Source organism: Coturnix japonica, chromosome 1 (genome assembly GCF_054131305.1).
Source record: "Coturnix japonica strain WE chromosome 1, WE-NBRP24, whole genome shotgun sequence".
In the NCBI taxonomy this organism is placed as follows: domain Eukaryota; kingdom Metazoa; phylum Chordata; class Aves; order Galliformes; family Phasianidae; genus Coturnix; species Coturnix japonica.
This window is the reverse complement of record NC_140663.1, coordinates 175,097,435-175,124,877: the sequence shown is the minus strand read 5'-3', so window position 1 is coordinate 175,124,877 and position 27,443 is coordinate 175,097,435. Positions and strand designations below refer to the sequence as shown.

Below are 27,443 nucleotides of genomic sequence, written 5' to 3'. Positions count from 1 at the left end.
TCTATGTTCAGATCTCCCCAGGACTCTTTTCATAAGACTCAAGTCAACCCTTGTCCTGCCAGCCTCAGCCTGCAGTGGGATCAGGCCATACGGACTGTATTCTTCATAAAGAAAGTACAATAAGAAAGCAATTTTAGCTTCTAATCAGAAATTAAGTTTTAATCAGAATATTTGACTGCTCAAAATTAACTTCAGGTCTGAATTCTTAATTGGGCTGTCAATTACTTTGCTCTTTCCATGCATTACCTTGAACTTTTTAGTTGCCGTAGCAACAATTCCTAATTTATTTGGTTATCAAAATGAGCCATTTCATTTTGGCCCCTGCTGAATCTGCTGGTATTTTTGATAGCAAGGTACCCTGACTCATCAAAACACTTAAGAACACACTTAAACTCCTCTGACTTCAATCACAGTTAATTACACGCTTAAATGTAAGCATGTGATTAAGTGCTTTGCTAAACAGGGATGGGCTTAAACACCCATTAATGCTGTGCTGGAGCACAGCCATGGATGAGAATTGGCAAGACATTGGTAATGATTCATTCAGATCAGCTGTAAGTCTGACTGTTCCAAGCTATTTCAGGGTGATCGAGAGAACTTCCAAATACGTTTTAATCCATTTTGTAAATAAATTTCAATCACATACATTCTGAATTAGAGTTGCAGTCATGCCGCACTGCTAGTCCAGAATTAGTTGCATAGTAACTTGATGGGAAAAGAGCTGCTTTAAGGACGGATGTCCTGCAAAAAAGATCTTGTCCTGATGTGTTTATTCAGTTAGGAGACTGAAATTTTGACTTTTGAAAGGAAATAAACAGATCAAAACTGCACGTTTCAAAAATGAAACACATGGCAAGTTAGAAGGAAAAAAAAGATCTGCCATGAAGTATTTTTGAATGCAACATATGATATCTGCAGCTTGCTGTACTGTCTGGTAAGGTTTGCTGAGATTAAGCTACTAAGTTGATTTTTCCTTGTAGAACATTGTTGTCAGCCATCAGTTGTTAGTAAATACACTTCTAAGGAACACACATAATCATGGCCTTTGTTTGGACTGATAAAGGCAGATAGCTCTTACAGAACAATATAAAAAAACACCCTACAATTAATTTGAATTAAATAGATAAACACAGGCTCCCTGCCAAATTCCAGGGAACTCTGGAAACTTTTGAATTCAATGAGTTGATGAAACAACAGCATCCTTCTTTCTCTTACCCACAAACATTCACCTCCCAACTAAATACCAAAAACAGCCAATGAGTGCAATTTTGCTGCAATCTGTTGGATATATATGAAGAAGCTTGACACACAAAGCAGCTCTTTGGAAATCTGAATCACAAAACAGCTTTCTGAAACTCTGAACTCCTCATTTCTCTTATTGAGTCTTGGGGAGGATAAAAAAACCTGTCCTTTGAAGAGCTTATGGGTATTTTCAGCAGTGCTCCCGCTATATAGAGCACAGTAAGATCTAGAGCTACTGTATCTTAATGCACTGCTGAATTGATAAACCATTAGGTTCTTCTAGTTTCAGTTAAAACTGCAAGCTGACACCACGATGACACTTTGAGAAGAACACAACTTTTATCTGGACACATTTGTAAAGAGATGTCCAACCATGGAAAAACAATGCACACAATCAATCTGCCTGATTCTACAGAGATTCTTTGGTCCTCAAAACATTTGGTACATAGTGGTAGTAGGAAGGCAAAACCAAGTATTTTTGTTCATTAAATGCCCAAGGAATCTACTTTTCAAGTCTTTTTTCCTTCTTGGAAACAGCCGTTTGAGACAAGAGTTTTCACAATGGACTTCTGTACTCAGTGAGATAAAGTACAGATAGTTCCACCTTGAGAATACCTTGGAAGTGTAATGAGGATTGTACACACTTTTATCACGTGAGTATCAGAAAGGTATGAAACTTAGAAACATATGGAAACAAGACTGACAACTACTAGCTCTAGATGTGAAAGACTGGAAAAAGCAGCCAATAATGGCAGTACTGAAGGTAATGGAACATGAGATTGGATGGCTGGAGTTCAGAGGCAGACAGAGGACTGACAACATGGACACACACCAACCATACCTTCACTGGTTCCTTTGCCTTTCCTGTCAGGTAACTCTAACCCTGTGCCCCCCGAAGGATATAAGGAGACGTCCGTTGGCATTGGCCAACTGCTGGCTGTGTCTTCCGTGATTTCATACATCTGCCCTTCCATCGGCTGCAGGTGCCAGTTTAGGCCAAACAGGTGCATGGCTGTGGTGAGCAATGAGAGAAGTCATCTTTTTCTGTCTGTGAGAGTTACAGAACTACAGGGGCACTTTCTAAACCCTCACTCCACCACCTTGTTAGTGGTCATTGTTTTAGGACAAAAATGGGATGCAGGGGGTTAGACAGCCCATGCTGATTCTGTCACACCAATGTCATGGGTCCTTCCTCCCACTTAAGCCATTTTTGGAGCAACTCTACCATTCCAGTAGAACCACTCCCAGCCTGTAGCCTGTGTGAGGGAATGATCAGGTGCCATGTTTCAGAAAACTTCCAAGGCTGGGTGACAATGCAGTGAACACAAAGATACAAGGATCATACATGTCATCATAACATCATAACAATAAATCCTAGGAAACAACTCATTAGTTTGCTCTGCTGTAGTTGAGGCATACCATATAGGTTCATCGCTTTTTTTTTGAACCCATCAATTCAACACACTCTTACAGATATCTCTGACAGTTTTTTCCTGAATAAGACCAACTGAAAACTAAAGCAATTTTAGACCAATATTGCACACATTCCTTAGTGCTCAGCACTGGGAATGCGAGAGACTGTGATTGAGCACTCCTTAGCCCTTCAGCTGCTCCTATTCAGATCAAAGATACATCCCCAAGGTTTGAAAACAAGAAGCGCCGTTCAGTTTTGCGTGATACCAAGACAAAGCTCTCTGTAGGTTTCTGGGCCATGCAAAGTCACCCAGTGCACATATAAATCTATTTCAAGGTTTTACATAAAGACAAGTGAAGTTAAAGAACAAGACAAAATACTTCAAAAACAAACACATGTATGAGGAGTATGGAAAATCGTATGCTTACACAACTTATACTTGCCCCTTGAAAATATAAAGTAAAACAACGTGGCTTCCCATATCAGTTCTTCCTTTCTCAGCATAAACATTTCATATTCAATCAGTATCCAGTTTAGCTTCAGGCTCTCTACAGCTAAATGTATGTGATATTCTCTACACTTGGAATGACATGTCTTTTTTAAGGGAATGCCTTGATATTTTACACTATAATTTCTCCACGAAACTGTTACATGGCACCAACATCACAGACATTTAACATAAACAAAAAGAGTCAAAAAAGTAAAAAAATAAAATAAAAAAAATAGAGTATTTCCACTGCACAAAGTTCTCATTTTATACATAAAGATACATCTGAGCTTGGCAAATGCTGTCAGAGACAAGTGGTTAGTTTATTTAAACCTGTGTATCAGGAACAGTCTTTTCAAGATGATTGAAAAGTAACCTGAGAACTTCTCCAAAAAACAACATGTTTAGGCAATTTAGCAAAATCAGTGACTTTTTCCACTTCAGTTTCAATTAGATCATCTATCATTTACTAACACGAGTAAACTTGTCTTTGCACTAATACAGCATCACAAAAACAATGAGAGCAAAACTCTCATTTTACCATATAAACAGGAGTTGATTGTTAACAAACTCTCCATCATTAAGAAAGAAAATACTCTCTTGAAACCCCAAGGCAGCAAGGAAAGTCTCCCAGGGATCTGGTCACAACTCAAACATTATTCTATAATAAATACACTAAGAAGGAATGCTATCAACTCTACTGGTAATCCAACCTGGACACTTTCAGGCAGAGTGGCCAGTATTTGGATCTGAAGGGAGAATATTTGGCAGAGCCACTGTGCAAGGGAAGGGAGGAAATCAGACTTGGAGGAAGAAATCTGAAACAAGGATATAGTATTGCTTTGTTTGCACAGTATCTTTGTGCTTATATGGCCTTCACCCTCACCAGGGTGCCTGGAGACTTCCCAGCCACTAACCTCATTAAATAACATCAGGTAGAAATCAGTTATTTCTACTTAATGGAAAGGAAAAAGAAAAGTATGGTGGATAGGGGGACTGACTCAGTTCACTTATTCAGGCATTAGAATGAAGTTGTGTGTTAATTCACTTCACTTACTCTGTGCTCCCAGGTTCACAAGCCCAAGCAGGAATTTCATTCATGCCTCCCCCAGAGCTCTCTCTGCAAGCTCAGCCCTAGTGCTGCCCAAGAATGCTGTCCAGAATGGACCTCTCCATGGACCAGATGTGTGACCCAGATGCTGTTCGGGAGCCAATGTGGTCCAAGCATATGTGAGATCCCACATTTAACCACATGGATGCTTGTAGTCAAAGCAGAATTAAACCTGGCCTGTTCACTCCTCCAGACTCAGACAATATTAGACAGCAAGCAGTCCAGATGCCTCTGCTGGCCTTAAGTTCCCACTCCATCTACCAAATATCTGCATCCCACAAAGACTTGTATGAGTTTGCACAAAACATTACTGGCTCAAGCATGAATTGCTCTATCCCTCAGTTATCACAGGGTAAGTGCCCTTCTCTCTTGCAAGAAAATGAAGCCAGAGAAGTCAGTATTGTTTGGGGTGTAGTGGGAAGTCTATGAGCATTTCTTCCTGGCATGCAAAAGGCATTTAAATACACCTAAGAGAAAAGGACAAAATAAGGATAAAATCTTGCTTCAGTCTAAGGAAAGAGCTGGCAGTTTGGAAATGCAATGACTCTTCTCTAATTATCCATCTTCTTCAGCAAGAGAATTGTGATTCTTTGTCACCACTCATTCCTAAATGTTTGCAAAGCATCTTACAGTGTCCCAGCCTAGAAAATATAACAAAGTTATACATAACGTAGAAGCTGTGTGTGTTACTACGCACAAATAAAACCATCTATGTTATCCTACAGGAACAGGTTAATAGGACAACTTTTGTCTTTGGGTAATAGATTTTGTCTGAAGCAAAAAGCTTCTTGTTTACATTGATCCCAAGTTTGCATCTAGTGCCCTGTCAAGGGTTTCTAATTCAATGCTGCCAAGCACAATATAGAAACCTATAAATATTCACACCCGTAGGACAGACATCATGCAATTTCTGCTGCAGGTAAGTAATAACAACAAAAGCCTTTCTGAAAGCAAAACACAAGTCTGATCTGCTTTGGAAACACGCTATGTATGCTACTAGGAAATCAGCTGGCTAAGTGCTTATCATTGCATTCTTTCAAATACCAGCAATATCTGTTTGCAAGCTGAAGGAAAATTCAGTCTTCTTGCTCCCTCAGAGTGCCACACTCATGCTAAAAAGTCAAGCAGTACCAGGAGTGGATGATTTGGGTCTAAAACTCAGTGGAAAGTGTAAAAGTGTTGATGCACACAGTTGTTTAAAGGTTCTAGGAGAGCACAAATCAACCTTGTTCTGTGCTAAAATGATGCAAAGTTCTTTTGTGTGGGAAAAGAAAACAACACAAGATAGATCATAATCAGGGAAAAACTTTGGAACCATGGAGGAGAAACACAGCTTTGAAGTGCTAATGTATCTAAAAGCAAAGTAAAGCTGTAAAAATACATTGAGATTCCTGATATTCTCACTCTCGTGGTCAATTGAACCCACTGCTGACATTTTCTCTTAGGCTTTTTTTTCCCCCTTTGCTCAGCTAGATAGAAGATGTGGCTCCCAAAGAGCAAGTGCCTTCCTAAAAGCCCCCACATCCTTCTCCCCAACATGATGCTGGGTTCATAAGCAGATATCGAAGGCTCCCCATGTATAAAAAGAGCACACTGCAATTAACAATCATTAAAGTGTACCCTTTTGTAAAATACCATGTAGCTTTCACTGCCTGGGAAGCTTTGCAACATGCTCTTTGCAGAAACCTTGGTTACATTTCCCATGGTTAATAAAACTCTTTTGTCTGCCTTCCCTTAAAATGGAAACAATGCTTAGGAGAAACCCTGCCTGTGTGCTCCCTGGGCCTCTTCAGCACCAGCAACTTGTGGTAAAGTCATCTGGGACATCTGGCCTATTATGCTTGTGTTTTGACATCACATCTTTGACTTGCACATTTTAAACGATAGTGAAGTGCTAGCAAAAAGGGCCCTGAAATTTGCTGATCGGGTAACAGCATGTTCTGTGGCAGAATAAACAACCTTATCCTCCATCCTGAGGCATCTCTGGCTGCCTTCTTTGGAGGGGGAGCAGGGAGGGGAGGGTGCAGGAGTGGGGGAAAGAAGAAACCACACAGTGCTTTCAGGGTCTGACTGCCCTGCCGAGTTCAGCATTTCAGTGTGTTGAAGCTATTCATTTGCTAGACTCAGATTCACTTGAGCAAAGCAGATTTACAAACAGCTTTAGCATCAGCGCAGCTATTTAACCACCCAAATAAATCAAAATTTGTACTGGTTTCACCAGGTATTCGAGGTCACGATTCTTTAGGTTTAAACACATTATTTCTTTCTGTATTGCATTATTCCGCAGCTGTTTATGGAGACAGTAAGCTGATGACGTTTAGCCAAATAAAGAGGAAAGAAACCCAGGCTTTTGGATACCTCACTATTACTGCCACCTGCTTATGACACAGCAGAGCACTGAGGTCAAAACATCTTACTCAGCGGAGTGGAGAACAAAGAAACTGGAATAGCATTTAGGATGAAAAAGGACAAACAAAGATAATAATTCACATGGTCAACAAAATGGACATCTCTCGGGACAGGTTGATGGAGCGAAGGAGTAAGCAGAGAGAGGCGGATGATTGTGATAGATCACAGGGGGAAGAAAAGACAAGACATGCTTACTGAAGCATATGAGACCCCCAGAAACCACACCAGTCAGCAAAAAATAGAAAAACAGACTGCTGGCCCTTTATTAGCTTGTTGCTTTGCCCAAAGCAGCAAGCTAAGTGTAATAAATAACTGAACCAATCAATTACGATGTTTGAAATTAAGGCTGTGGCTGAAGCTACCAGCTGCTTCTGTAGTGTTCTTATATGCGTTCTCACAGAGAATTTTCTGCTGCCTTCTCTCTTGCACTCTCAGAGCTCCCTGCTGAAGGTGCTGATGATTCCTCGCCTGGGTGAAGCTCCTAGAGAAGCTAATCAATGGAAAAACAGGTCTCAGAATGGAGAACAAACCAAGCAGTGAGTCAGCAGCAGCACAAGCATGGCGCACAGCCTGGATGGACAGTGAGCCACAGAGCATCCAGGCGAGATAGAAAGACTTTCAGGCTTGCAATTTGTAAAGTTTATCAAGTGTCTCAGCACTGAGAGTGCTCTGTATCTTGAAGCTCTATTTATCCAAGGATGGAAGCATATTTTTCATAAAGAAGCCAAGGAAGCACATAAAACGGGAAGAGGCAGTGTGAGAAGGATGAGTTGGGAGGCACTGATGCTTTAGTGAATGAGAATAAAGATAAGCAAGGGGAGAGAAAAATGCAGAAGGAGAGAAACCAAGAAAAGGGAAGGTTAGGGGAGAGCAAAGGGAAGACGGGAACGGCAAAAGTCAATGGTTGAGAAGACTTTTTAAGTGGTTTGTTTCTTTACTCTCCCTTCTTTCTGTGGAATCAAGCATAAGATACGTGGTGCTTACATGATCCTCTTTAACCTCCAGTCTTGACAATCAGCCTTATAATAACACACTTTCTACAATGAAACCATGATTTTTGCTTTCTATCCTAATTGAAAAAAAAAAAAAAAAACAACAAAAAAACCCACCCTGAATTCCACCACTGAATTACTCAGGGCTAATTTTGACTCAAGTAAATGTATTGCTTTCACTCCTGTCTCTGGAATAAACTTGACTGTAATTATCTGGATAACTGTGTCTCTCTACACTGAAATTATATGATTTCTGTAGAAGTGGGAGAATTGGCTGTTGCAGAATTAATCATATTTTTGTGACATTCAGTGTTATGAAAAGGAGCCTTTCAGCATGAAATAATCACTGGTTTGTCAATCTTCAATAAATCACGGAAGAAGCACGCGCGATTAAGGAGAATGGAGACAGTAAAACAAACAGTGGAGAAAGAAATCAAGCAGTTTGTTTTTCTCTTTACACCACTGCCCCATTTCAGTGCTGGACAATGTTTCCGTGCCAACACAGCCAATGTTGGTATTGAAGTGGCTGCTGTGGCTCTGCTGGTGTCAGAAGGTGGTAACAGACTCAGTGTCCTGATACCACTCTCATGATTTGCAGAATTAAGTCCTGGAACCCAAAGAGCCACAACTTAAGGGTCTTCTGATGCAATTTTAGGTCAGTTCCTCTTGTCCTAAAGCTGTATCTGTAAGCAGAGGCCAACCCCCACCTCGCCACAACCTCCTTTCAGGCAGTTATGGACAGCAATAAGGTCTCCCCTGAGCCTCCTCTTCTCCAGTCTGAACCATTTCAGCTCCCTCAGCTGCTCCCCATAAGATCTGAAGACACATGAAATTGTTTCCTGCAGGTAAAAGCCTTCCTTTCATGGCTTAAAGCACTTACTTGAGGAATGGAAAACCTGACTTCAGAAATCACGTTCTGCCCAAATGGATGTGAACTTGCACACCAGGACAGGACTGCAGCCATGCGGGAACACAGAATCCAGCTGAATTTCTGGGCAGCCAGAAATGCAAAATTAATAGGCCTAAAAGAAACAGAGCCCAAAGGACAGATTGAATACATGTTGTTTAAGTGAAAAAATCTCAGCTTGCGGTTGGGAGGTCCCACAGCTTTGCTTCCTGGCCTGTAGGTTTATTTGTCACAGGACAATCATGTAGAAAAATAAAACAAAAAGACACAAAGAGGGACATTTAGGGTAATGCCCTTTATTGTAAGCTTCCCAGCTGGCCCCCTTTCTGATTGCTCAGTGATCCAGCTTCAAGGAGAAAAAAAGGGTTTATATGCCTTCTTCGTAGGCTGGGGGTAAAGGCACTGCTAGGCAAGGCTACAAATGCTCACACTGAGCAATAAAGAGTCCTTATCTGCCTGTTCCAGGGTGGAGGGTAAAGATGAAGGATTTAGATGCAAAAAGAGATAATTCTGACTTTGTGTCTTTTTGCACCCTGAATGTCTTACAGTAAGAGGCACAGCCTCTTACAGCCATCTCCTTGTAGGCACATGCTATGGGATACCTCCACTAATCATCCCAGTACTGCATGGCCATTTCTCTGCACCCAAAGAGATCTCAAGCAGCGCAAACCCCAGAAGCGGTTTGTTCAGAGCTAACCTGGGCTTCCTCCTCCCACCACAAAGAATCACCGTGTGCAAAGAAGGAATCCAAATGATCCAGGGCTTCCTACCTCTTAAAATGTTACCACCAGAGTGGGAAGTGCCTCTTGGGAAAACACAGCATTGTGTTAATTGTCTTCAAACCTGGCTGCAAATGCATGCGTTTGCTTTGAGTTGACACACACCAGTGATTCTCCGACCCCTCCTCGCTGCAGAGCCGTATCAAAGATTTCCAAGACAGAAGCAGATGGTCTACCAAATAGTATTAGATCCTTCTTAGGAGAACACTTTATATTTTAATTTAGCTCTCAACTGCTCTTAATAGGGAAGGAAAAAAAGCTTCCAGCTGAAGCATCACATTTCTTTGAAACCTTCAAGGAATTGACTGGAAAGACGTGTTATAAAACGAAGCAGTTAAACTCAATGTTTGTTCAATGCAAAGAGTCAGCACTTCCTATTCAATGTCTCCCTAATTACCCCTGGGGATCAAAGACTTTCAAGCAATTGCCTGTCCGTTCAAACTACTAATAGATGATCACTGGCCCCTCCAGTGCTATGGGAGATTGCTGGACATTTCTCATTTTCTACAGGGAAGAAAACTGTCATTTTAAATACTTAGCATACTTTTGTGGGTATTTTTGGGATGATTTTTTAAAGCATCAACCTATGGGGAAAAAAAATCGACATAAAGGTGTTGTGGCTTAACCAAGGAGATGTCTGCTTAAATACAATCTGCAATTTCCTTCACCATTGTGAAAGTAGAATAGGAAGTTGAAAGATGGATCTCAGCAACATTTTGCTGCTGCTAGGCAGCTTACAGAACTAAAGCAGCTTATTTCAGCCCCCACAGCTCTAGTAAATTTGGTGCTACACATGCTCAGCCCTTTCACTGTAAAATAATATTTTCCCTTCTAGATACCCTTTCTGGCAGAGACCATATTACTATAAATACTACTGAGATATTTCTTCACTATCAAAGTCAATTATAAGATGGTCCCACTGTACCTCTAAATGGAGTTTTAATTTGTGCATATAATATTAGAAAATAATAGTTTTCCCATTGGGGTACTCACTTCAATTAGAGAAATGAGGACAGGCAGCACTACCAGAGGGCCTGCTACCTTGCTCTGCAATTACTAAAATTCTGGGCTAGTCTGTTGTGGACAGTATAATTTTACAAACAACATTTCATTACACACCTATAAGCCGTGAGACACTAATTAAAAAGGGTATAATTTACATAGGTAAATCAGCAACCTCTTGCATGCTTCTTTTTCTATTACCTCTACCAGATGCCATGAGAAAACCCGCTTTCCCACATAAATAGAATAGGTTGCTTAAAGTCTAAAAGATACAGTTTGTTGTCCGAAAGTCACAAAACCTCCTTTTTTTCTTCACCTCAGCATAACAGAGATAGGATCAGAGTTTAGATACAGTATCTGGATCTAAAGGTGGTGAAACCCTAGCACTGATGTCAAGAGGGCTGTGGGTGCCCCTACTCTGAAGGTACCCAAGGCCACACTGGATGGGCCCTGGGCAGCCTGAGCTGGTGGGAGGTAACCAGCCCATGGCAGGCGCTGGAACTGAGTGGGCTTTAAGGTCCCCTCCAACCCAACAATTCTGAGACTCTATGATTGTATAATTTTATGATTCTGTGGTCTCGATTTACTTGCTAAGATCAGTATATTCATGTAGAATTTGATCAGAGAATCATTAGAGTTCAGAAAGACCTCCAAGATCATCAAGTCCAAATGAGAAGTGATGGCTTGTCTGTTTGCCCGCCCTTCTGAACACACACCATTTTGTTATAAGGATGAGCTGGAGAGTGCTGCTTATGGTTTAATCCTAAAACCAGCTGAAAACTGCAGCTGCGTTACTCATCACTGTGCAGGCTGGAACAGCACTAGAGCCCCACCTGGGTTGTGCTACTTGCTGCAATAAAAATGAACAGAAATGACAATCTCAGAATCCCTCGACACCCAAAGCACAGGTTTAACTTAAGCTGTACTTAGCTTGAGTGAATCTAGTGACTTCAAGAGCACGATGGAGGTGCTTTAAATTAAGTACAAAATTATACTTTTGGCAGATCAGGGAAGAATGCTCACAAGCATCATCAAAACTGAGCTCTAAAGCAGAATCCCATCGACTTGGTGTCTTTGGGGAGAGATTCCCAAAAGATTCATCTACACATGTATAAATGAGCATCTCACTGCTTTAAATGCTCTGAACCGGACAAGTATATGGGTCCATTTAAAGCAGGCTAAGAATCTTTTAATTCCATGTTTTCTTTACATCAATTTGAAAATCAAGCAGATTGACCCAACAGTTCATACAGAGAGGGAAAATTGCGTTGTTTTGTTTTCCTTTTTATTTTTTTTCTTCTTTTTGCCTGTACATAAGCTCAGCAAACTGACACAAACATACAGTCTGACCATGCTCAAGTAGATAACACAGTGCAATTAATGACACTAGGAATTTTTGTCTGTCCAGGCACCATGGGCTAAACCCAGCACAGTATTTTCTGGTACCATAAATCCCAGTGAATGGCTCAGATCCGAAAGCTCTCTCAGTAACAAAACGTAACATAATCTGATGATTTGTTCCCCTGGACTTAGAACTGATTCCAGCACATAGATTAAGGCAAGTGCTTGCAAGTGCAACCCACAGTGAGCTCTTAAAAGACCCACAGCCATCTTTATATTTAATTACACCTAAAAAAAAGTGTTTGCTAAAGAAACTCAAAGTTCGCCAAGTCAAGCAGTTGAAAGTGAGCAAAGAACTGAATTAAGATTTTAGATCAGCCCCTGTATGCATATGTACTCTGTAATAGCCTTTAATTCCCCCATCACAGGCTATTTTTTTTCAATTGGTCCAATGCTGAGCAGAACAATTGCAAAGAGATTGCCACTCAACCCTGGCAACTCCAGCATTGTAGCACGTTCAATTGCTTTCTAGGGATGCCATATGTGCAGCCTGGTTGGTAGCAACAGGAGGGGGTTGGAAAGGGAAGGAACACACTCAGTGCAGGCAATTTTGCTATTGTACTCTAAATAGGTCCCTATTGAGCATGTCTGAACTCAGATTTTTGAGCAGCCAGCTTGTGTGGATGAGAGATATGATAAAGCACACACTACTGTTGTATCTAATAGAAAAAGATGTCACCATTCCCTGTTACCTACAATAGGGATATAAATTAGCAGCAGATCCAAAGGCAAGGTTTTGCAAAAGAGATTCAGAACTTATCATCTTCCACAAATCTGTTTAGGATACATTCACTTGTAATCATTCTGGCCATACTAATTTTGTCTCATCATGGGTCAGAGGCACAGCAATTTGCTTTGATCCTTCTTCCCCAAAGAGTACATTAATAATAGCAAATTAAACAGTACAAAGACATGTTTCTGAACACTGAAAATTGACAGTGTATAGCACTGATATGGTCCTTGCTAGCTGGGATTCCTATGCACAGAAACTCAGCAGCTGTCTGACCAGTGCCAAAATCATGACAGAGTCCCTTATATCAGAGATCATTCTCTACAGATGGTTTGAGCACAAAATGGGTCCAAGCTGGACCAACTGGATGCCCAGAAGCATTTCTTTCACGACCTTGAGTAGCCCACACTGCAGTGGGGCTGAAGAAGGTACAATAATATGAACAAACTGTTAACAACCACTGGGATTGTTACAGTGATATCATTGTATTTTGATTGTGAGGGTTTCTTCCACCAGCAGCCCAAGGAAGACCATTTGATGCTCGATTTCATTATAATTTCTACCATTACTAAAAGAGATTCTGCTCCACTGATTGCCAAATTAGAGCTTCTTTTTAAATACTTAGTGTAAGCATAGCCATCATCATGCTAACTGACTGGTTCTGCTTTGCTTTCTAAAGAGTCTCTTTACATAATGAAGTGATGCTTACAGTTGTACCAAGCAAGCAAGGTGTGATGCTGCTGCTGCGCTTCGTGCTACCGTAGTTGAAAACTGTTAACATATGCCATTCTCATCGTCTTCCTAGGCACAAGATTCTGCCTGCAATAAGGACACGCTTGAAACTGAAGGTATGATAAAATCAAATAAAGAGGTAGGCAGGAAAGGATGGGGACGGTGAGAGAGTTTATTAGATTTTCATTTAAACACAGAGATTCAGCAACCTCTAGCTACCTATTTATTGAGCATCAGATTCTGATATCTCAAAGCAAACTGCATAAGTGGTCCTTTCGGAGCTTTTAAGCTTCAGCATAAGCAGTGGTGTTGAAATCTTGTCACAGAGGGAAAGATTGGGTTGAGCATTTCTATATTTCACAGGTCATCTGGCATGTTACCTACACTGTGTACTTAACACCATCACTTCATTTAACGGTGTAAAGATGTGTACCTAACACATATCTCACCTTCAGCTACAGGTGAAAACAAACCTTAGAGAATGCATCACTGCACGTATCCAATAGAAATGTATGACCTGGCTGCAAATGGGGCTTTGAAGATGCCTTCTAATTTATGCTAGAAAAAGAACAGGAGATAAACCCTAAGCCATAACTAAGGAATGTTTTTCACTGTCAATGACATCTCTGAACTTACTCTTATGACTGCTTTCCCACACAAATGCATGGTATTTAAAGACACTGAAAAAAGCACATTGCTGGAATCATTTCTTTCTTTCTCCCTCCACTTAACTGCAATTAAATTATGTTATTTCACACTAATTAGTATGAAATAAAAACACAGACTCAAGGAGAACTCGTGTAGATATTTAGATCTGTAAAATTGATCTCTTTTCAGTGTCTGTGTGCAAAGGTCAATCTAAGCCATGAAATGGAGATTATAGCAGCACATCTGTGCCGCTGCCATAAAGGCAAGGTCAGCACTTTTGGTTCAGCATGCTGTTATTTTCTTTTCTGGGGGCTTACAGCAACTATTAAAGCTCACTGAAAGCAACTAATAAAAGCTTACAAAAGCTGAGAGGCCATATCTTTCCATTTACTAAAAAGAGATAGAAATTAAACTCATACCTTAATACGAAGGTATTAAACATTCCTAAATTAAACATCTCTAGTGTTAACTGTGATGCTCTGTCACTGGTGTCTGGTTTTGTGACAAACCTTGAGATCAGGTAGGGCCCTCTGGAAGCACAGACTCACTCTGCTTCAGAGCAATCAGAGATTCAATCGTATCCGGGGTCTGCTTTGAAATGGAACTCATCCACCCTGAGATCCCACGGTGATGAAAGAGAAATCAGACTCAGACAAAAGGACCTCTTCATTCAGTGTCAAAACTAAACAATGAGCAGAAACAAGAAGTAATATATATAAAAAAAGAACAATAGGAAACCAGAAGGTAATCTATATAAATCTAAGATCGTGCAGGAAGTTGATAAAGGAAGCAGAGAACTTGAAGACAAAAAAACATATAGCATTAAAAAACAAAGAACAATAGAACATCTTTAAAGTGTATTGAAATCCAGTAAGCTGAGCAATGATACAGCTATTTACTTGATGGAGATGGGGAAATTGTTAATAATGTTTTAGTAAAGGCTAAGATGTTCAGTAAGTATTTTTGTTCTGGTTTTTGAAAACAACTGGGATAATGCAATTATTTCACGGGAAATAACTTTTTTTTCCAGTCCATTAATAACCAGGAATAATATTAAACTACATCTATTCAAGGACAAACATTTTTAAATCTGTAGGCTCATTTAACTTGCATCCAGTAAATGAGATGAGCTAGCAGAGGAGGAATCTGACTCACTGATTAATACTGAACCAGCAACCAAGAGATTAGAACAGGGTTAATGCTGTACAAATATTTACGAAGGGAAAAGAAGAGGATGCAAGTCACTTGCACTGGGTAGCCTGACATCTATTACAAACAAAATAATGGAAAACATAACATGGAATTCAACTGATGAAGGATGACAAAAGAGAATGTATGTTAATTCGGGTCATTTATACTGCTGTTCTGAAAAATAGATACGAGGAAGCAAACAGTTACTCATATTTTGACAGAAGAACAATTTTATAAAGTTTTTGATGTGACTTGGTTTGACTTTGCCTAAATTTGGTATGATTTTCAGATTCAAGAAAAAAAACAGAACAGTAAGAAGGAATACAGAAGCAGTATTGAAAGAAGAAAATATTTTCAGTAATGGGTTTCCTTTCAGCATTTTAAATTACCATACATTACTAGTTACATGGGTAACTGGTCAGAAGAGCGAGCTGTCACTGACGCTGACAAATATTCCTCAGATATCTCCAAAGGGGATGAAAAGCTCACTGACAGACCTTGAAACCATGAGCACTGGTGAAAAACCACCAAGCGGCGACATTTCTGATGAAATTTAACAGTTGATAGCTGGCTTGAAATTATTCAACCTTAACATCAGCGTTATATAAGTAAATATAAAAGCATGGATGAATAAACGTGCAGATGACTCCAAGACGATTCTAGAAGCAAACACAGTGGTGAGGACGGGACAGATAAACAGGAGAGCTAGAGAGCTGCCAAATGTGAATGGTTCAAACAAAATGTTCTCTGCTATTATCAAAGGCTGAGATGTATGCAAAGAGTCATCAAATCACTAAGGATGGAAAAGACCTCTAAGATCCCCAAGTCCAACTCTGAACCATCTCTACTATAACCACCGACCACATCCCTCATGATAATCTAAGTTCATAGAATCTGGTTGAAAGGGATCTTCAAGATCATCCCACCCACCAACTCAGGCTGCCCCATACTACCTTGAACGCCTCCATGGATGGGGAACTCACAGCACAGTTCCACTGTGCCTGTGTCTCACTGCTTTCTGAGTAAAGAATTTCATCTTAACATCTAATCTAAATTTCCCCTCTGAGTTTAAAGCCAGTCCCCCTTGTCCTAACACTATCAGACCATATAAAAAGCTGGGTCGATCACCCTCCTGCTAATAAACTCCCCTCAAGTACTGGAAGGCCACAATAAGGTCTCCCTGGAGCCTTCTCTTCTCCAAGCTGAACAAGCCCATCTCCCTCCACCTTTCTTCAAAAGAAAGGGCTCCAGCCCTTTGATCGTAAGTTGTGCCTACAAGGTGGGGTCATTGGTCATTGAAATACCAAGGCTGAAGGAGTAGCAGAAGAGGCTGGTAACAAAAATCCAAGGTTATTTTCATGCTGATGAGATCCTCACAAATCTAGGTTCAAATCTATGATCTGAAGTGGATATGTGATTTACCGGTGTCCAAAGGCTGGATCAAGCAGATGGAGGTTACCAGCCCAAAGTGTCCTAAGCTACATGATTTAAGAGTGTTTATGGCTTTTAACACTAACATTTACACAAGAAGTTTTAAGTAAGAATTAAGGGAATGCACCCTTCCCACTTTGAATCAACACTCAACCTGTTCATAAAAGATGCCGTGCTTGAACATGCTCCTTAGCACTGAGACCTTGGAGAAGTGCTAAGCACTCACAAAGCAGAAATTCCTCTGCTGAGCTTCAAAATGCATTGCCATCAAATGGAATAGCTCAATTTTAATACTCCTCAGTTTTGGACCTATCCCACTTTGTACATCGGGCAACTCAAGCGAAATCAAGTGTCTGTTATTTTTTCCTTTTCCAGCAGTATTTTCTGGAAGCGCCTCTTTTTCAGGAGTGTATACACCACCGTGTACTTCTATTCCAGCATTTTTAATGTCAGGCTGCAAATCTTATTCGGGTTGAAAAGGCAAATGTTCCTTCATGGCGATTCTATGGGAAGTTTTTAACACCCACCTGAATGAACTGATCTTTACAAGAATAGCTTTGAAGTGGAATCTTGTATCTTTATAATCTTTATTTTAAAGCTTCTGTTAGATCACCTGTATTTCTTTTCCCTTGAACTATAAAGCTAACAGCAGCTACTATCCAAGGATACAGTGCACCATCCAAAACAAAAAAACACCCCATGCACATAATACAAACCCCTCCTGACTTTGAAGATGATGGTGAATAAGATGTGGGTTATAGTTAACATCACCGTGCATCTAAAGCAGCAGTGAAAGACAACACAACAGGGCAATTCAAGAGTGGAAATTAATAGCCTGTCTTGAATTAATTTTGTTTCTCATCCCTGATAATTACTGTTTTGTGTACAGATACAATACAAACAACCAAGTGCCTTTTCTTGGCTGTGTTAGGCAAAACATATATGTAACGTTCTTTAGTGCAGCTACACTGAGATGCACTTTGTGGATGTGCCAGTGCTTTGTACAGCACCATGTGTGGGCACGTGGAGAGGAACAAAGAGTAATGCCATAAAGTGACTGGGGCTGAAACATTCCAGCAAGTCATTAACTGACCATAGGTCTGACAAGGGAAAGTTTCCTTTGACAGATCCCTGCTGGCAGCATCCTGAGCTCTACGCTGCTTAACCAGCACCTGGCAAGCTGTGCCTACAGCAGCTGCCCTGCCTGGTTCCTTAACAAGAGCCCAGTGCTACTGAGGCTCACACAAAGCCCTGTGATCCCCACCTCTGTTACAGGACAAACCTTAGAAGAGATTCCTGTGACTTGTCTGAAATGAGGCTGAAAGCTCACTGTGACAGCATCTCCCTGTGTGCCTGAGACATGTTTTATGTCTTAGCTTTGTTGAGTCACTTGTAGTTCAGCAACAGAACTGACACTTCAGAATGGATGGAAGGGTGTATTTGCTGTCTTTAGCCAGGTCAACCTCCAGAATCAGGGATTCCTAATAATACTTTACTAGTCTTGGCCCAGCTCCTGTTGCAAACATGGGGACCAATGCCATTGACTCTGACTGCATTTAAACAACAGCTAAAGTAAATGAGGTTGCTCCAGTTTAAGAGGAGCATGTGCAAGTGAAGGATAAGGCCCGTGCTTCCCAAATAGCATTGGGTATAGGGAGTTAAAAAGGGGTTTTTTTTAGACTGTATCAATGATAGATAATCAGACGGTATGGGAATCTACTTCAAAATTGAAAACTGAAGAGCTGGATGCAATTTAAACTGTAGAATTGCCATTGAGGGACTGGCACTAAGCATGCTTGTGTGCTTTTGGAACTACAGGAGCCAGATTTAACAGAAAAAAGCCACATATTCAAGCACTGCTCTGTAACATTAAAATGACAGCGCTGGGTTGTAATGACGGTCCCTTTCAAGCAGCATCCGGAAATGTTAAATCTTACAAATCTACTGTACATAAAATATATTATGGATGATACTATGGCCCTTTTCAAAATGGATTTCACTATTTTGTAGATGAAGGGTAAAATGAAGTAAATGAGACCTAGAAATACTAAGTGTGCTGAAAGCAGTAATTTGGGGAATATGTGAAAGAACCAAAAATGGACCTGGAAGCTTTTCTGTAGGTAGCAGATTGAGTTCATAACATAAAGGCTTTGCTAGAACAGATTGTTGAGCTTCTGCATTTTATCTAAGATAAGATGGAAAGCAATGAAAAATCATTGTGAATCAAAAGAACAAATGGTAAGAGTAGCAAAGCAGAACCTAGTGTGGGATCTGAAGAGAAATACTAAAGCAAGAAAAGAAAGAAACTTGGTGGGGTAACAAACTGCTTTGTACTTAAAGTTGAATAAAAGCCTTACAACTGGGGCACACAGCCCCAGTTATATAACTCAATTTTAAGAATTAAACATTAATAAAGACTCCTATTGTCCTTAAATGTGATGTAAGCACATGTTAATTGGTACATGACACATCCATAGCTGACCAGCTACATAGTAAGAGTTTTGGAGAGCTGCCTTAAATTGAGTTTACTACATTTCATCAAAGAGTCAGAGAGAGACTGTGCTAAAGTTAGCTTTCAGGGTGATCTTCTGACAATACACAGAAAGACACTTTATAAACACATCATAGTCCTAGCGTGGTTTTAGTGTCAGAGCATTTTGCCTGTAGCAAGTAACACTGCTCTTTTCTGAAAGAAGCTGTGTCTGAAGAGAGCTCAGACAAACAGAGACCTGAAAAGCAGAGAGTTCTGACTCCAATCAAATGAATGACTGTTTTGGCTTCATAATATGTTTTCCAGCCCTAGCTTTAATTTCAATCAAATGTCCATCTTTCTTGCTGTTCATGAAATGTAACCGCAACACATGCTTAAGTATAGGAAAATTGCAAGTGCCTAACTACATCAAATCGTGCCCCAATCTCATCTGGAATCTCCATCAGGCAGAGGATAATACCTTCTGTCTCAGAAGAAAATAATATATTCTACTCTCCTTCACTAATTCGTTTAGAAACTATTCCGCGGATCTAGCCAAACAGCTGCTGGGTACGGAGAGCTGGACGACCAAACACATCATTTCTATTGCTGTACTCAAAAATCCTTCTCTCAGGCAGTGCAAGCAGTGTCAGAGGCTTTAGAGAGCTGAGTTATCAGGGCTGGCATCTACCAGGTACTGAATGTGTAAGTGAAGTATTTGGACAGCAGCACACCTCGTGGTATTATCTCTGCCATAAGCATCTCTCTCTAAACTGCCCCTCCAAGGCAGGGCTCCATGCCATCCAGAATCCATGAAAATGTTCTGTGTCTGTCAACAGAAGGGACAATCCTAAGATGGACAATTTAATTTCAAAGTGCTGTCTCTCCACGACCTCCTGGAACAGCAAATTTGCAGGTCAGTGGCAAGCTGCTTAAAGAGGCCTTTCATTTCTGTGGCTCCAGCGGTGCCATTCCTGCCGGTTTAATGTTACAGTCCCGATCTGCCACTGCTTTTCCCTTTGGTGTTCTCACCCCACGAGACAAGCTGCTGGAGAGCAACCAGGATTTGCATAAGCCGCGTGTGTGCACAACTTTGATGTGCATTGTTGCCGCTGCCTTGGTGTGTGCCTTTGAATATTTGAAAAGGTGGCAACAAGTCAATCAAAAGCCAGTTAATTCAAATGAAAACCAGCTTCTGGTGCTTAATACACCCTGTTATATTTTGTTTGTCATTATCTCTCAGGACCAGTGACTCAGCCCTGTGAAAGCTTCAAAATGATCACAGTGCTGACACACGATAGCAGCCGTTCAGCTCCCGTGGACTTTACTTATGCCTCCTCCCCTCTTTTTTGAAGAGGCTCAGTAAGATAAGTGAACCTCAGAGTATTAAATACCATCAAGTCTTTCTTAAAGTAATGGAAACGCTGGCTTTTAGCCTTAAACAAATGATTTAGGAAGCATTTCAGATGAATTTGAAAAAAAATAATAATGATGTGGCTTCAGCAAAGAACTTCAGAAACAACCAATAGCTCATTGCGGTCACCCCCAGGTGTGTCTGAGCACCTGTAACATGGAAAGTGGTGGCAGCAGCAGAGCTCTGGACATCTCCAGCTCCACACCATTGTGCAGATAGGCAGGGCATGTGATGGGTAGATTTTAAGATTTAAACAGAGGACTGTGAAGTGTCTGATGCTGTGATTCTCTAATCACAGAATTATAGGATAGCTTGAGTTGAAAGGGACCTCAACCTCAAATATTGTCTAGTTCCAACCCTGCTGCCCCAGGCAGTGTTGCCAAACACTATGTCAGTCACTAGATCAGATTGCCCAGGGTCCCACTCAACATGAAGTCTTAGGCTTAATATGATGTATTTCCATTAACTGATCAGAGTACAAAAAGATAAAAAAAGAGTGAATGCCCAGAACTTCCATTGGACCAAAGAGGAGCTGTGATCTCCTCCACTGAGATCTCCAAAAGATGCGAGACATGGGAGTGCTGGGCATTCTGCTCTGTGTACCCGGGCTGAAGGACAGGGGGACCAGATGGACCCAGTGGAATCTCCAACCTCATCCACTCTGCGATGCTGTAATCCCATCATTCAGTGATCCAAAGCCCACTCACTTAAATGGAAATCTCTCCAGTGACCTCAGTTTTGGAGGACATAAATGGTCATTACAAGTCTATTGTTATCTGAACAAACAAGAGCAACAAACAAGAGTTCCTATACAGGTCACCCCTTCATACTCAGGACCTGTTGTACGTTACCACTCAGATGGCCCACAGGGCAATACAAGGAGCAGAATACTGCTTAAATTTGTTTAAATGGGGAAAAGTACTTGTAATAAAATGCAACTAAGCAAAAACAGGGGAAAAGAGAACTAGAGGAAAAACAACCATTTGCTTTGTAAACAGATCAGGTTATTTAAAAGAATGACATGGTTTGGTAAATAACAGTGTGGTCTTTATCAGAGTGCTGAATGCCTCAGCTTAACTTGATGAAAGCACAAACATCTCAACTCCACAATTACTCTTCTTCTTTGGTCTAGGTGATACAATTCTCATCTGCAACTTGACAGGATGTAAAAAATAATTACAAATGAAAAGGTTATTCATAATTTTTAAATGAGTTAATTAGTAAACCCCACCAGAATCACTCATTACAGTAATTAATAATTGATTATACTTGAAATTAAACACAATTTTTCATCAAAATCTAATTAAATATCTGCCTTTTTGCTTGTTGATTAGAACACTAGGTCTGGTAGAGACAATCATTGTTAAATATGTTTATGCTGATCTGAACCATCAAATTTGATTTTTAATAATTGATAGTTCCTTTAGAAATTAGCAATTATGACCCATAATTACAGCAGTTCAACCTGATCAACGCTGCTGGCACCTTCCCAGTCCACCACAGGACCTGTCAGGTGCTGCAGAATTCACCTGAATGGGGATAATAAGATGGGAGAGCACTCAATGGACCTACCTGTCCACGTACTCCACTGTGATTCTTAAAAGGAAGCCCAGTCTTTTCAGAGCTTTGAAAGGATTTTGAGCAGGAGAACAGCAAGCACAAAACCACCAAAATCTTCTTCATCTATCAAATGGCACATACCTCCTCCACCAGAACTAGCGGGCACTGCTATTCTGAGTTATAACAATACTCCTCTGACACACTGAGATAATGTCCAGAAAAACCATGTTCAGGGCATAAGGAGAATACCAGACAAATGAGAAAGGTGAGTCCAAATGTACGTAGAAAATGATGAAAATTGACTGCATATTCCATCAAGCTGCTGCTGATTTAATGTTGGTTAATTAATCATTCCTGCTCCTTCTTACAGGAGGCATGAAAGTGACCAAAGTATGATACAAGGCAGAAGTGGAGAAATATCAGTCATTAAAGATGTGTACATGAAAGGAGCACAGTAAAAGCAATCCTTTGTGGTAGTGCTAATTAAACTGCTGTGAAATGAAAGTAAAAATCTTTCGATCCAGGCTAAGATTTGTAATTCTAACTGCAACCCTTTATAGATCATTAGAGTACAGGAAGTCACCGTGAAATCAAAAAGACTCATTTGTGCCATGAGGCATCAGCATTCATACCTATGACCACATCTGTATGTATCTGACAACCACGGTTTGCACCGCTGACAGCTTAAAACGGGAGGGTAGGAATGGACCTTTCTAAGACATTTATAATATAAATATCAAGTCTGACTGAGGAAAAATAATGTTAACACTTCAAATTTACAAAGGGCAAAATATAATTTTCGCTTTTAACATTCCAATTATTTTTGGGAGGAACACTGACAACCCTTAGTAAGCAAAGACAGTCAGGTCATGCACAGCTCAAGAAAAAACAGTGCTGCTCCACAGAATTAGCAGATATTCCCTAATTTGCCCTAGTCAAAGAAGGCTCTTTTGGACCCCAGAGAGACTCAGTCCTTCCCTGTTCCTTCAGCTTACACTGTGAGTTTCCAAACAGTTGGTTAAATGGGTATGCTATGAAAGGCAGAATAAAAAGACACTTTTCTGTCCAGACTTTGGTTCTGACCCTGCTATCATTAATTAGTGGCAGAGAATTCCCACTGACCTGGATGAGATGGTGATTAGGACACGCACCTTACTGCTGGCTTTAATTAGGATTTGCTGAATGCTTTGGGAACATCTGGTGGGTTTGTCTCACTCTAGCACAGAATGGGAACACAACACATGACTTATGCTCTGCTAGGCTCTTCTGTATGTGTTAGGCTAAACGCTGCTCCCTACCATACCATCTTCAGCCAAGAGAGGTCTTATTTCCCCATTACAGTGTACCATCAGCTTGAACCTCTTGTTCCCAAACATTAGCGCTGTGGGTGATGTTGTGGAGAAAGGCAAGAAGAAAAACAAAGAAACAAACAAAACAGAAATAAACTTACCTATGAAATATGCCAGCAGGATCACCAGTGTGACCGAGATGACAATGGCACTCAGGGCAGCACATTTCCAGTTACAGTACTTATAGGGTTTCTTCAGGTTAAAGGCAGGCCTAGAGAAGGTACTTCTGGGAAGGGGCCTAGGGGGAGGTGAGTACACAGTGCTGGACGTCAAGGGATATCCCGGCGACGTTGTACAAAAAAGGGGAGAAGTGCCTCCAGGTTTAAACAGGAAGTGCCTGGGGGAAGAAAGACCAACAGCAAGTGATTCCTCTCTACAGTCAAAGTAAAGAGGGACATGAGGGGAGAGGATGGCGACGGCTGCCAGGCCGAGGGCAGCAGCTCCACACAATGCTGGCTAAAGACACAGACGGCATGCACGAAAGAGAAGAATAAAAATCAAATCAAACACACACACACACACACACAAAATTCACAGTGTCAACAATGCCACAGAGAACTCGTTGAGGGCAGGAGTCCCTTCTGTGGAAAAGCTGGCGTTAGAGTGAAATGGAGACCCCAAGCAGAGCTACGACAGACTGGTGACCTGCTCAGCTCCCAGGGACGTGTCCGACTGAAAGGGAGCGTGAGTTGAGTTAAAGAAGGGAGGGTGTTCCCCAATTCATTGTCTGATCACTGCATGAGAGCGTTTTTGATACTGCATTGCTGAATGGAGATGGGGGGGGAGAGCTTAAGCCATTCCACAGCACCCAAATTGTCACAGAGGGGAATGCTGACGCTGTCTCCACATTGCAAAGTTAAAGGTTGGGCAGAGGGATGGCTGGAAACACCAAACCAGAGTTCAAGCCTTGTGTAAAGGCAGTGGGGGCAGGCACCTGCTTCCAGAAATAGGTTCAGAGCATCTCAGTTTGGTGCCTACTTTAACAAGTGTGAATTGCTGTCTATGGCAGCAGCGTTTCCTGTCCAGTGACACATTGGGAGGCACCATGTTTTGCTCATTTTTATGACTGTGGTCTGAGAGCCAGCCTACAAGGACCTGTGAGACTTTCTGTGTGACTTATGACAGAGCAAACAGAAACCACTGTGGTCCATGAGCTCCTGAAATGAAGGGTGCCAATGAGAGCTCGTTTATGGGAACCCTAAATGAGAAACCTAACTTTGGCGGGGCATCATGAAGTACAAAGCATTCCAGCTCTGGGATTGAAATGTGGCCAACAGATCTGACCATGATCTCACCATGCTGATGTCAAATACAGATGTCACATGTGAGGAATGGGGATCAGTCCCCATGTAGTTTGCACCTTCTGCCATGGTTTATAGGGCCAGACTTGCAGCCAGCATAAATCCAGTCATGGATCCATGGGAGTCAGTCAAGCCAGTGGATGTGATTCTTTTTTTCCCCCTGGAAGTCACTTATGCAGTCACAGGGGAAATGACATGCAAAAACATCACCATGCGGAAAAGCCACTGATTCATGCAAGACAAGGTGACATACAGCTCTCTGAAATAGGTGTCTGTACTATTACAGCCATGGTTTCATAGGTGCTCAAAGCATGGCTGCTGACCATTAGAGAAAGATCAATCATTTCTACTAACGGTCCACATCAAAACACTCATTTTTACAAGGATTCAGATACTCTTCTGTGTTTCAGAAAGTATCTGTTTAGACGGATGCATCTGGTCTAGGCAAGGAAGTACCTACAGCATGCAAGAACACCAATTAGACCTTTGGTTAGATATGGTTACCAATTTAGAACTGCCAGCACAACAGTGACATTTTTGGCACTGTCATGTTAAAAGTTGTTTATAACTTTAAAGTTCAGTGATTAAAAGTTAAGTAAAATTGCTAGAATGGGTGTTTGAATCTATCAGAGGATTGATTTGATACCACTAGTAGACAAAGCACCTTTTGTAACATAAGGTACCATTTAACAGTGAAATATCAGGCTGCTAAAACAATAGTGATTGAAGCTCATGATCAAAATGAAGTTATTCTGAATTTGCATGGGATTCAAAATTGCTGTAGGTACTTCTTACGAATGAAATGACTTTTTCAAAACAGGAGGAAAGAAAGCAAATGGAATGTTGTGGCTCATTAGCATATTAATGAGTCTTCCATTAATATGTACAGGACACATTGCTTCAGAACCTCATTTTTTTAAAGCCATTTTTGGAGAGGCCAGCAATGGTGTTACCCTTAAACATCATTGATATGACCAAATGCTTTCATGCAAGGATCATAACAACTGTACAGTAAACAGGAAGACCACATAAGTGTCACATACCCATCATTGTAAGCACCGTCATGTCGGGAGGAGGTGAGAATGTCCATCTCAATGAGGTTGTCCTGCAATGTCTCTAGGAATGTCTGCTTTGCTATGTTTCTACATACATATGGAGACATGAATGAAGCCAGTGAGTCATGCATATATGAAGTGTGATCTTATAAACCACAATGGTTATAGTGCAATTGTGCATGGAATTAGAATGATGGGTCATATATTTATATGTATAAAATGCTACACATATACATATACAGCCTTAAGAATTTTTCTTCTCTATATATGCACTATATATATATGCATTTACATACATATAAACACACACACCCATGTGCATGTATAAAAAGTTGAAGCCTTTGTTCATTTCACATTATTTATTGCCGGTGACACATGAAAACTTCTCAAGTGCAGGATTCAAAAGAAATAGGTGTCAATCCAGCACAGCTGTAACCTTGTTATACTCCTGTTTCTGTGCAAAGGCACACCACAGCATCTCTCTCACTGTGGCTGAGAACTGGTAGTGCAATGTCCTCATGGATCTCCAGTGAACATGTGCCATGGTTTTGCTGGTTTGCTTGCTTCAGTTTTGGATTTGACAACTTTTTTTTTAATTGCTAACTTGATTAATTTGTCAACTTTGGAACAACGAGAGTTCGATATTTAGAAGTTTGATTTTGAAATCTCTACTTCAACTTCTGAACCTCATGCTCAGTATGAATATTCCAAACAAAAAAGTCTATCAGTGCTAAACAGGTTGAAGTTGAAAAAAAGGTTTTGCTGGAACCCAAATTCCAATAGCAGAGTTTTGGCTATAATCTGGATAATACAGGCCGTAGGCAAGATATACAGGGCCTGAATATTAAAAAGCCTGCATTTGATTTTGCACACAATAGCAATATTTTGCAGTATCCAGCCTTCCCAGCATGTACTTTGATGAGTCACTTTTTGACCCATATATGCTAAACTGCTTTATATATTTTGAGGAGAATAGCAGGAACATAAAGAATTAAGTTAAAGGCACAGCTGGGAAAAGATTTTGTCTTTCTCACCTTTGGTCTTGGTTCTTAACATCTGACAAAAGCACATCCTTCCCATCTTTTTTAAAACCAAAAACCAGTCCTGATTTTGCCCATGCCTGTTTTCAACATCAAAATTCTAAGTCTGAATACGAATAAATTCCCTGGTCAAAACTAGCAAAAGGAACATAACAGCACTGTGACACTTTCTCACTTATGCAGGATTAAGCACTTACAGGATGTAAGTGACATGATGCGAACTCAAACGAGAACTCTTCTGTCAAAGCAACTGGATTCAGGTAGCATGCTATACCAAGGGAAACCAACCCTGTCACATTATACAAACCTTGATACTGCCTTTTCTGAAATGTCCTTAACCTTCATTTCCATTTCTACTTCCTCCTCCTTCCTGCTGCTAATGCCAGAACTTGCTTATTTCACCTCACTGCTTTTGAAGGCCTCTGGGCTTCTTTGCCAGCACAGATCTATTCCTTAATTATAATGCAAGTAAAGTCACTCCTATTCACAGCTTTGGAGTAAAGTGGATCGACATGCATGAGCTGTGTGCCATAGCATTTGAGACATCAATCCATCCCCAAGTGATTGCTGCTTCCTCACATTCCCTAGGAATGCAGGAAAGGTTGGATGTTGAATTCAATGCAAAAAGAAGCAGCATATGTGCATGCACCAAGCATTTAATGGGTAAGAGGCAAGGCATCTAGCAACACACTGATCAATACAAGTTCATCAGTAGTTAAAATCCATGTAAGATTGGTTCCATGAATTTCAGTTGTGGATTGTCAGAAGAGCAGAAGAG

At 40.8% G+C, this 27,443-nt stretch overlaps 1 protein-coding gene across 22 annotated transcripts in view; it reads right to left on the bottom strand.

Annotated features, from left to right (window-relative positions):
• TENM4 (teneurin transmembrane protein 4) overlaps positions 1-27,443 on the bottom strand; it is a 1,507,827-nt gene that overhangs the window by 183,057 nt on the left and 1,297,327 nt on the right. For 18 of the 22 annotated variants that reach the window (XM_085509480.1, XM_032442260.2, XM_015852440.3 and 15 more), the window contains 3 exons: positions 25,614-25,712; positions 23,371-23,606; positions 2,084-2,254 (listed from right to left, as the gene is read on the bottom strand). In XM_085509480.1, the coding sequence (XP_085365606.1) occupies positions 2,084-2,254; positions 23,371-23,606; positions 25,614-25,712 (506 nt within the window). The remainder of the gene's footprint in view (positions 1-2,083; positions 2,255-23,370; positions 23,607-25,613; positions 25,713-27,443) is intronic. The other 4 variants (XM_085509439.1, XM_085509461.1, XM_085509514.1 and 1 more) reach the window with 1 other exon arrangement.